The sequence below is a fragment of the Schistocerca americana genome, chromosome 8 (assembly GCF_021461395.2).
Source record: "Schistocerca americana isolate TAMUIC-IGC-003095 chromosome 8, iqSchAmer2.1, whole genome shotgun sequence".
Taxonomy (NCBI): Eukaryota; Metazoa; Arthropoda; class Insecta; order Orthoptera; family Acrididae; genus Schistocerca; species Schistocerca americana.
In genome coordinates this window covers 56728132-56740376 of record NC_060126.1, presented here as the reverse complement: position 1 = coordinate 56740376, position 12245 = coordinate 56728132, and the positions used below count along the sequence as shown (strand labels likewise).

At 42.9% G+C, this 12245-nt stretch overlaps 1 protein-coding gene across 1 annotated transcript in view; it reads left to right on the top strand.

Moving 5' to 3' along the window:
• LOC124545526 overlaps positions 1 to 12245 on the top strand; it is a 632143-nt gene that overhangs the window by 284905 nt on the left and 334993 nt on the right. Inside the window, exon 7 of the mRNA XM_047124474.1 lies at positions 5461 to 5685. Within this exon, the coding sequence (XP_046980430.1) occupies positions 5461 to 5685 (225 nt within the window). The remainder of the gene's footprint in view (positions 1 to 5460; positions 5686 to 12245) is intronic.

Genomic DNA, 12245 nt, shown 5'->3' with positions numbered 1-12245 from the left:
GTTTATGGATCATCTGCTGGACGAGTATAGTCTGGATAATTTGTGCTCTGTTTTTAAGAAAAGCTTGGTCTGTTATCACCTGTCGGACATCTTGTTTTAATATGTCGATCCCTTCTCCGTTTCCGTAACATTAGTCTAGTGGTCTCTGACGAAGAAAACAAAAACGGGTTCCATTGCAGCATAGTAACGACTGTAAAACATTTGATTTTTTAAAAAAATAATCTGCTGGTAACGTGAACAAAAGAATCATATTAAAATTCACGAAAAAGTGCCCATGATATGCTGCATAGGAACACCCAATTTCTGGAGAGCCATAACGACACCCTAAGAAAACTACGAGTTTTTCGAGGAAAATCATAAAAGTTATGCACCCTAAACAACCCATTACCGATGAACGTGAAGACATCAGATCTGTAGAAAGACAAAAAGATTATCACGGAAATTCAGCTATTTTCCATTCTCAAGAAAAGTGCAAAACTCTTCTACCGATGCCTGAGGTTTTCTGAAGCACCGACCCTCAGACCTGCCTCTGACCTAACGGCGCCCTCCATTCATTCGAGCTGAGACACGGCTCCTTGCACTAGGACAGGTGCAAGACCCGCCTGAGGTAGGCGAAAGGGTGTACATATCACGAAAAATGCTTTACGATTTCTGTAACGATGGTTTATTTTCAGAAAACTTTCCCTTCTACTTCAGCCCATTGAGGTTAAATTTCCAAAAATGCTGAAATACATATTTCTTTATTTCCTGCCGAGAACGAAATACGATTTTTCGTAGGTCTGGCTTCAAAATTCCCTTAAAAGCGACGAATTTTCAAAAAACATTTCGTCTCCTATTTCATTCCCTTGTGGATGGAATTTCGAAAAATTTCCGCTTAAATGACGCTACAGTATAAGATGAACACCCTCTCGAAATTGAAAGTTTCTGCTCTGAGCGGTTTGGCCTGGGTGATGATATGTCAATGAATGAGTCAGTCAGCCGGGACTTTGCCTTATATCTATATACAGGGTGTTTCAAAAATGACCGGTATATTTGAAACGGCAATAAAAACTAAACGAGCAGCGATAGAAATACACCGTTTGTTGCAATATGCTTGGGACAACAGTACATTTTCAGGCAGACAAACTTTCGAAATTACAGTAGTTACAATTTTCAACAACAGATGGCGCTGCGGTCTGGGAAACTCTATAGTACGATGTTTTCCACATATCCACCATGCGTAGCAATAATATGGCGTAGTCTCTGAATGAAATTACCCGAAACCTTCGACAACGTGTCTGGCGGAATGGCTTCACATGCAGATGAGATGTACTGCTTCAGCTGTTCAATTGTTTCTGGATTCTGGCGGTACACCTGGTCTTTCAAGTGTCCCCACAGAAAGAAGTCACAGGGGTTCATGTCTGGCGAATAGGGAGGCCAATCCACGCCGCCTCCTGTACGTTTCGGATAGCCCAAAGCAATCACACGATCATCGAAATATTCATTCAGGAAATTAAAGACGTCGGCCGTGCGATGTGGCCGGGCACCATCTTGCGTAAACCACGAGGTGTTCGCAGTGTCGTCTAAGGCAGTTTGTACCGCCACAAATTCACGAAGAATGTCCAGATAGCGTGATGCAGTAATCGTTTCGGATCTGAAAAATGGGCCAATGATTCCTTTGGACGAAATGGCGGCCCAGACCAGTACTTTTTGAGGACGCAGGGACGATGGGACTGCAACATGGGGCTTTTTGGTTCCCCATATGCGCCAGTTCTGTTTATTGACGAAGCCGTCCAGGTAAAAATAAGCTTCGTCAGTAAACCAAATGCTGTCCACATGCATATCGCCGTCATCAATCCTGTGCACTATATCGTTAGCGAATGTCTCTCGTGCAGCAATGGTAGCGGCGCTGAGGGGTTGCCGCGTTTGAATTTTGTATGGATAGAGGTGTAAACTCTGGCGCATGAGACGATACGTGGACGTTGGCGTCATTTGGACCGCAGCTGCAACACGGCGAACGGAAACCCGAGGCCGCTGTTGGATCACCTGCTGCACTAGCTGCGCGTTGCCCTCTGTGGTTGCCGTATGCGGTCGCCCTACCTTTCCAGCACCTTCATCCGTCACGTTCCCAGTCCGTTGAAATTTTTCAAACAGATCCTTTATTGTATCGCTTTTCGGTCCTTTGGTTACATTAAACCTCCGTTGAAAACTTCGTCTTGTTGCAACAACACTGTGTTCTAGGCGGTGGAATTCCAACACCAGAAAAATCCTCTGTTCTAAGGAATAAACCATGTTGTCTACAGCACACTTGCACGTTGTGAACGGCACACGCTTACAGCAGAAAGACGACGTACAGAATGGCGCACCCACAGACTGCGTTGTCTTCTATATCTTTCACATCACTTGCAGCGCCATCTGTTGTTGAAAATTGTAACTACTGTAATTTCGAAAGTTTGTCTGCCTGAAAATGTACTGTTGTCCCAAGCATATTGCAACAAACGGTGTATTTCTATCGTTGCTCGTTTAGTTTTTATTGCCGTTTCAAATATACCGGTCATTTTTGAAACACCCTGTATAAAAGAATGACATGTTGGTTTGTAACATAATGATTCATACTGATTATGAGCTGTCATTCATCTGATTATGATATCACAATTCACGTATTCAATATGTTCTAAATGGAGGGTACTATAACACGACAGTTTTTGTAATTACGAATTGCCATTTATTTTGGTTTTCTTGTTGTATATGGATACCTAAAGATGGTCTGTTTGTGACTAAAACTGGGTGTATAATAAAGTGACGAAACAGCTATGTGCCAATTCATCATTTTTAAAAGGTTCATATGTTCTACATCTACATTACATGATTACTTGGCATATCAGACTTAAGTGCCTAGTAGAGCTTTCTTCGAACAACCTCAGACTATTTGTGTGATGTTCCACTCTCCAACAGCGCGTGGGAAAAAATGAACACTTAAATCTTTCAGTACCAGCTCTGATTACTCTTACTTCATTACGATGATCATTTCTCGCTGTATGGACTGGCGACAGTAAAATATTTTCAGAGTGGAAAGTTGGTGATTGAAAATTCGTATAAAGATCTCGCCCCAACGATAAACGCCTTTGTTTTAATGATTGCCACACAAAGTCGCTTGCAATATCCGCGACGCTCCGTCCTCCATTTGGCAATAATATAAAACGAACTGCTCTTATTTAGACGTTTTCGACGCCCTGCGGCAAACCTGTCTGGTAAGAATCCCATACTGCTCAGCAATACTCTAACGGAGTACGGACAAGCATAGTGTAGGCATTCTCTTCAGTAAATCTGATGCATTTTCCAAGTTCTCTGCCAATACATCGGCACCACTTACCGCTAACAGTCGTATCGTTTCTTGCTCAACTCGCAGAGCGGGTGAAAGCCACTGTCTCAAAGTCTCCGTACGAGTCCTAATTTCTCGCATCTTACCTGGCCCTTACACGAAATGTACGCTGTCGAGAATCAAAACGTTGTGGAGTCGGCCTCAAATCCCCGTTCTCTAAATTTGCGCATTAGTGTCTCTCGAAAAGATCATCGTTTTCTCTCCACGGATTCCCATTTGAGTTTACGAAGCATCTCCGCAAACCTTGTGTGCTAGGTGAACCTACCGGTAATAAATCCAGCAGCCTGCCCCTGAACAGCTTCCTTGCCTTCCTTTAATCCGACCTCGTGGAGATTCCAAACACTTGAACAGTACTCAAGAATAGATCGCACTAGCGTTCTAGGCTCCGTCCCCTGGATCACCTACACTGTCCCAAAATTGTCGAGCATTCCACTTCGCCTTCTCTGCTACCAGACTGACTTGAACATTCCATTTCATATCGCTCTGCAACGTCAAACGTAGATATTTCAGCGATGTGACAGTACCCACCAGCACCCTACTAATGCTATATTCGGACGTTACAGGATTGCCCACAACAGTAGCAGGTGCCATAACGCGTTCTATCGCGGATATATGTTCTCCCGTAAGCGCATCCACCTAATTCTGCACAATTTTTTAACAAAAGGGAATACTGACATGGTTTCCCATCATATGTACTTCTGAAGATTTTATGCTGTCACACTTAAAAAATTCTGAGCGTAGTTCTCTTATGTGCACAAATAGCTGCAAGTGATGCCATGATGTCTCTTATCTCTAAGAGAATGCATCATTCCTTTACTGGAGTTTGAAATGCGTGAAGTGTGTATATTGTGTGAAATTGATCTTCTTGTAAAATTTGGTCAGGGCTGCTACGCGTACGTGGGGGTGAGAAAAGTTATGGGATATCTCCTAACATCGAGTCGGCATAGTGCAGCAAGTCGACGTGACATAAATTGTCGCGAACTCAACAAGTCGTCAGAAGTCCTCTGCATTAATACTGCGCCATGCTGCGTCTGTAGGCATGACGGTGCAGGATTCTGTGCACGAAGTGACCTCTCGCTTGTGACCCACAAATGTTCGATGTTCATGTCGATAGATGTGGTTGGCCAAATCATCCACTCGAATTGTTCAGAAGGTTCTTCAAATCAGTGCAAATATTTGTGTCCCAGTGACATGACGCATTATCATCAATAAAGTTCCATCGTTGTTTCGCAACATGACGACCATGAATCGCTGCAAATGATCTGCGCGTAGCCGAAAATAACCACATCCAGTCATCGGTTCAGCTGGACCAGCGGATCCAGTCCATTGCATGTAAACACAGTGCACGCTATAATGCAGCCACCACTAGCTCGCACAGTGCTTTGTTGACAACTTGGGTCTGTGGCTTCGTGGGGACAGCGACACACCCGAACCCTACCATGAACTCTTACCCAATTAAATCGTGACTCAACAGGCCACTGTTTTCCAGTCACCTAGGGTCCAACCAATATCGTCACGAGCGCAGGAGAGGCATTGCAGGCGATGTCGTTAGCAAAGGCAGCCGTGTCGATCATCTGCTGCCATAACCTAGGAAGACCAAATTACGCCGCACTGTCGTGACATACGTTTGTCGTACGTGCCACACGTTCAGCGGCTATTTCACGCAGTGTTGCTTGCCTGTTAGCACTGACAACCCTACACTAAACGCCGTTGCTCTCGGTCGTTAAGTGAAGGCCGTTGGCCATTGTGCTGTCTGTGGTGAGAGACAATGCCTAAAATTTGGTATTCTCAGCACACTATTGACACTTTGGATCCCGAAATATTGATTTCCGACATGAAATATTCCATGTGTCTAGCTCCAACGTCTGGTAATTCCTCTCATGTGGCCATAATCACGTTGGAAACCTTTTCACACGATTCACCTGAGTACAAATGACAGCTCCACCAATGCTCTGCCTTTTATACTTTGTGTACGCGATACTACTACCACCTGCATATGTGCATATCGCTATCCCATAAATCTTTTACCTCAGTGTGTAGTTTAGTAATCTCCATTTCTGTAAATTGGCGGTGAGAGGTATTCTGCTGCCTGTCCCCAGAGCCTGCAGAGCTAGAACGCCGCGTGGAGTCTTCACTGGAGCAGCTGGAGGAGCAAGTGGGCAGGCTGGCCGTGTCGCGCCTGGCGGCCTTCCTCACCGCCACGGAGTTCGGCCTCTGCGAGACGGAGCTGCTGGAGCTGCTGATGCCCACCACGGGCGGAACGCTCAGCCTCGCCGCCGGCCACTTCAGCTTCAGCTCCATGTGTGCCGTGCGACGGCGCATGGGTGAGTAGCAGCGGGCCCACCGTGCTGCCGGCGTTGCCAGTTCAGCGCTCAGGCGGGGCACAGCGGAACTAGTGCCTGCGTACCTGCGGTTAGCCTGACACAGCTGAACGACGTACATGGAACGGCGTAGCTGTGACTAGCAAGTCATTCAAATGGGGCACAGAACTGGTACTAACCAGGTAGAGTCGAATGGGACACATGGCATGGCGTAGATGGCATTATCTAGGCGGCGCATGCCATGGTGCAAATGGTGCTAGGCAGGCAGCCAAATGAGGCATAAAAAGAGGTGTAGCTGCAGCTAACGCGGGCAGTCAAATGGTGCACACAGTGTGGTGCATCTGCTAATAACCAATCAGACTCAAATGGGACACACAGTACGTTGTAGCTACTACTAGCGTCGTGCCTCATCATAGCGTCTGCTAGCCAGGGGCAAAGAGGCACATGAGTCAGTGTAGTTGTGGCTAACCAAAGGCCGAATTTGAACTTGATGTAGCCAGTACTATCTAGGTCGAGTCAATCAGGGCAGATGACCGAGCATAGCTGCTGCTAACCAGGCAGAGTCAAATGGGGCACATAAATTGGCATGCAAGTGAGTAAAATGGAACACATAATAAGGCATAGGTGCTACCCACCAGGCAAAGTCAAATGAGGGACATGACAGGCTGAGAGCTTCCCACCATTGGTAGTATATATTAGGAGATTAGTACATATTAGGTTTGAACACACACTGTATGGAATTATGTAATTTCTCAGGGTACATACTAGATCTGCTCCCACTACCACACATTAGTATCTATTAGTTCATAGGCTTCCACGACTGATGACATTTTCAGTAAAACAATTTTGGTTATTGTGCACGTCATTATAAACCACTAAAGCAGCTAAATTGCCGACACTTCGACCAACTTGCTGCGGTCCTCTTCAGGGTGGTGAACTGCATGGAAAAGGGCGACAGTAAGTCGGTTGAAACGTTCCCAATTTAGTTGCTTTAGCTTTTATAATGACATGGCCCAATACCCAAAATTATTCTATTCAAAACGTATGTATTATGTTTTATCACTAGGTCTGTTCTACACGTATTTGAGTTTAGTAATATTATATTTACTCGGTTATGTAGTCCTTGTCCTCTACAAAATAATCTCTATCTCCTTGAATGAAATTTTCCCAGAGGCATTACCAGCAGAGTTGTTTACCCATTTAGCGTCCATAACGAGTTTAACGATTTCACTTTCAATTCATCACTGATAAGGAAGAAGAAAGAAAAATTTTGTCGTTGATGAGGTGATTAAACATGGAGCATTATATGTAATTGGGAAACACTGGGAAAGAAAACAGCTATTACCTTTTAGAAAGGAACTGTCTCATCATTTACCTTAATCGGTTTAGTGTGGCCATGTAACATCTGAATAGCTATGTGGAATTTGAACTGCTCTACTCCCAGGTAAGACTCCAGTGTCTTACCACTGCGTCATCTCATTCAGTGTCATGAGAGGCGTTCAGATTGATTTTGTAGCCTCCAGTATTGCAGAGAATACGTAATTGGAAGAAGGAGTAGCATAAAATGTGTAGACGTACCATGAGATGAGAGATTTCTACTTGGTTTTAAACATTCCACGTTCCTTCCACTACATGGCGTAGCAGTTCATTGTAAACTACCGATAGTGCATATGCATCACACACAACGATCAGAACACTGTACCCAACTCCTACATCTGATCAATGGTACGCTAGTAAGGGATCGGATTGACCAGGGCACCTGAAAATAGTGGTAGGATAATATGAGAGGTGTATGTACGGCCTTTAACTTGCTAGAAGAGTGGCATTGTCGAAATGATAACAGAATGGTCTACATGAAGTGTTTGAAGCCTACAACTCCCCCTTTTTCTAACACGTCAGATTTTTAACATTACCTTATCAAAAGATGTTGCCAATATTGTTGTGTTCTGCAAAGTCTGACTAACACATATACATGGTATTTCAGATAAGGTGTTTTTCTCTGTAACTGACAGAATAAAGAGTGAGAGGAATATGCTTTTAGATAAGTAACCGTAAGAAACGTTGGTATTCCTGTGGAGTTACGAAAATAGTTTATTTAGTTGTTTTTCATAGTTACATCAATGAGTTATTCATTAAATAGTATATTATTTCTTCTTTTATGCAGTTGATGTATTTAAATTGACTGCGTATCAATCAATTTACATCGAATTTGATTCAGTTCCGTTAGACAGCTATAAAACTTCAAAGTTTTCGAGGTCTTGTTTAACCGCCATTTAGAACTTGTTTGATCAGACATTACATGATATTCAAATATAGTATTAACTAAACTTTTCGGTACACTTGGGACTATCACCCTTTCAATTTTCCTTGGAACAGAAAAAGAGCTTTCCATCTCTCCATCGCCCACCGGTAGCCAGAACTAGCCCTTACTCCAGTCATTAGCCCTGTCGGGTCTCTTTTATTGTGATGTAGATAAGGAGGGCACAGATAGACAAAACTCCACGTGATTCGAGCCGTGAATGCTTTTTTAAGTCATATGTTGCAAGCAATTGGTTGTTTGATAAGTTTTAGTTCTTATGATCGTTTAGGATAGACGTCACTTTTACACGCTCCGTTTTCTTATGCAGTGTATTAGCCACTGGAATCCTCTACACCTATCCTCAATATAAAATGCACATCGTCAATCCATAACTGCAGCTGAAAATCTGAAGCGTATTATCTATACTACATAAAACTCCGTCCATGTACATATACCCATAAGTCATAAATTCTTAATAATCTCAGTATAATCGAAAACCATGCTATATTCAAGAGCAAATTCAAAGTTTCAACGTCGATATTTCCCAGTCGTCTTGCTCCTCTCTAACAGCGAACAAATTTCTCTGCCACACCCTCGGGACTACCCTTGCTTTCCTCATACCTCGTTCTGTTCCTTTCATCTGCTGTAGGTACTGCTCTTTCTGTTACTATTAACTTTCCCTATCATCTCTCGGACCAATTAATTTCTTCGTCCCGATTTGTTCTTTCAGTTTTGCTGCCACGATTTTCAGTTTTTATATCATTACTCCCATCTGTCAGGAACTGAGGAAAGCATTTAACATAATGGGAGCAGTAATGACATTAGTTTGATAATTATATTTATTACTTTGTCTATTACTGTCATGTAACTAATGTACAAAGTGCGTTACAGTATATACTGTAAAGATAATGTCCAAGATTGCTTGGTTAGACCAAGAGAGATCCTGAAGGCCAAATTTCACCAGATGAAACAAATAAAATACGTATCTCCTCAAGAGCAATGTTCTTCCACTACGTTGTTCATAATGTAGTTGAAATGAGATTCATACTGAACACTCGCAGTGTAAGTTTTATATTTTTAGCAGAGGATGTAATAAAGTTTTTGTCTAGATAACAATGTAAATCAACTATTTGCGCAGGGAACATTTGTAGAATGTTTAAGCTGCCGAACACAAAGGCATTGAAAGGGACACCTGCATTGAAAGGGACAACATTTCTGGGGAGGAAACCTGCGGTTTGACGTAAGCGGAAACATCAGAACCATGTCGCCGTGTTTACATATGCTTGACAAAACAAGGAAAAATGCCGTTTCAACAACATGCCAAAAATAACAGATAACAGATTCGTGTCGAACTGCGGGCGCGGCGGGAACGACAAACAGAAACCACACGCATAACTGCGCTCTGAAAAGCAATTATTCAATCAGAAATCCCGACAGCAAAATAGCCAGCGGGCTGCCACGTCACATCACGTCACGTCACACAAAAATGTGAAGGCAGAACTCAAATTTAACTGTCGCGCATAAAGCGAAGCGAACCGACCGTCAACCTTTATTCGCATGCGTTCTCATTTCCTGAATGTCAATCAGGTTTGTGGAAAAATATAAATATATTCAGCGATATGTCTATTCATTATAATTCATTTCCTTGCCAAATCAAAAGCTCAATAATCTACGTCAAATCAGTGATAAAATTCTAGTTTGAAATCTGGACCTTGCCGTTAGTGGAGAGGCTTGCGTGCCTCAACGATACAGATAGCCGTACCGTAGGTGCAACCACAACGGAGGGATATCTGTTGCGAGGCCAAACAAACGTGTGGTTCCTGAAGAGGGGCAGCAGCCTTTTCAGTAGTTGGAGGGGCAACAGTCTGGATGACTGACTGATATGGCCTTGTAACACTAACCAAAATGGCCTTGCTGTTCTGGTACTGCGAACAGCTGAAAGCAAGGGGAAACTACAGCCGCAATTTTTTTCCCGAGGGCATGCAGCTTTACTCTATGATTAAATGATGATGGCGTCCTCTTGGGTAAAATATTCCGGAGGTAAAATAGTCCCACTTTCGGATCTCCGGGCGGGGACTACTCAAGAGAACGTCGTTATCAGGAGAAAGAAAACTGGCGTTCTACGGATCGGAGCGTGGAATGTCAGATCCCTTAATCGGGCAGGTAGGTTAGAAAATTTAAAAAAGGAAATGGATAGGTTAAAGTTAGATATAGTGGGAATTAGTGAAGTTCGGTGGCAGGAGGAACAAGACTTTTGGTCAGGTGAATACAGGGTTATAAATACAAAATCAAATAGGGGTAATGCTAGAGTAGGTTTAATAATGAATAAGAAAATAGGAGTGCAGGTAAGCTACTACAAACAGCATAGTGAACGCATTATTGTGGCCAAGATAGATACGAAGCCCATGCCTACTACAGTAGTACAAGTTTATGTGCCAACTAGCTCTGCAGATGACGAAGAAATTGAAGAAATGTATGACGAAATAAAAGAAATTATTCAGATAGTGAAGGGTGACGAAAATTTAATAGCCATGGGTGACTGGAATTCGGTAGTAGGAAAAGGGAGGGAAGGAAACGTAGTAGGTGAATATGGATTGGGGGTAAGAAATGAAAGAGGGAGCCGCCTGGTAGAATTTTGCACAGAGCACAACTTAATCATAGCTAACACTTGGTTCAAGAACCATAAAAGATGGCTGTATACATGGAAGAAGCCTGGAGATACTGACAGGTTTCAGATAGATTATATAATGGTAAGACAGAGATTTAGGAATCAGGTTTTAAATTATAAGACATTTCCAGGGGCAGGTGTGGACTCTGACCACAATGTAATGGTTATGACCTGTAGATTAAAACTGAAGAAACTGCAAAAAGGTGGGAATTTAAGGAGATGGGACCTGGATAGACTGACTAAACCAGAGGTTGTACAGAGTATCAGGGAGAGCATAAGGGAACAATTGACACGTTTGGAGGTAAGAAATACAGTAGAAGAAGAATGGGTAGCTTTGAGGGATGAAATAGTGATGGCAGCAGAGGATCAAATAGGTAAAAAGACGAGGGCTAGTGGAAATCCTTGGGTAACAGAAGAGATACTGAATTTAATTGACGATAGGAGAAAATACAAAATGCAGTAAAAGAAGCAGGCAAAAAGGAATACAAACGTCTCAAAAATGAGATCGACAGGAAGTGCAAAATGGCTAAGCAGGGATGGCTAGAGGACAAATGTAAGGATGTAGAGGCTTACCTCACTAGGGGTAAGACAGATACTGCCTACAGTAAAATTAAAGAGTCCTTTGGAGAAAGGCGAACCACTTGCATGAATATCAAGATCTTTGATGGAAACCCAGTTCGAAGCAAAGACGGGAAAGCAGAAAGGTGGAAGGAGTATATAGAGGGCATGTACTTGAGGAGAATATTATGGAAATGGAAGAGGATGTAGATGAAGATGAAATGGGAGATATGACACTCCGTGAAGAGTTTGACAGAGCACTGAAAGACTTGAGTCGAAACAAGGCCCCCGGAGTAGATAACAGACCATTAGAATTATTGACAGCCTTGGGAGAGCCAGTCCTGACAAAACTCTACCATCTGGTGAGCAAGATGTATGAGACAGGCAAAATACCCTCACACTTCAAGAAGAATATAATAATTCCAATCGCAAAGAAAGCAGGTGTTGACAGATGTCAAAATTACTGAACTATCAGTTTAATAAGTCACAGCTGCAAAAATACTAACGCGAATTCTTTACAGACGAATGGAAAAACTTACAGAAGCCGACCTCGGGGAAGATCAGTTTCGACTACGTAGAAATGTTGGAACACGTGAGGCAATACTGACCCTACGACTTATCTTAGAAGAAAGATTAAGGAAAAGCAAACATACGTTTCTAGCATTTGTAGACTTAGAGAAAGCTTTTGACAATGTTGATTGGAATACTCTCTTTCAAATTCTGTAGGTGGCAGGGGTAAAATACAGGGAGCAAAAGGCTATTTACAATTTGTACAGAAAGCAGATGGCAATTGTAAGAGTCGAGGGGTATGAAAGGGAAGCAGTGGTTGGGAAGGGAGTCAGACAGGGTTGTAGCCTATCCCCGATGTTCTACAATCTTTATATTGAGCAAGCAATAAAGGAAACAAAAGAAAAGTTCGGAGTAGGTATTAAAATCCATGGAGAAGAAATTAAAACTTTGAGGTTCACCGATGACATTGTAATTCTGTCAGAGACAGCAAAGGACTTGGAGCAGCAGTTGAACAGAATGGACAGTTGA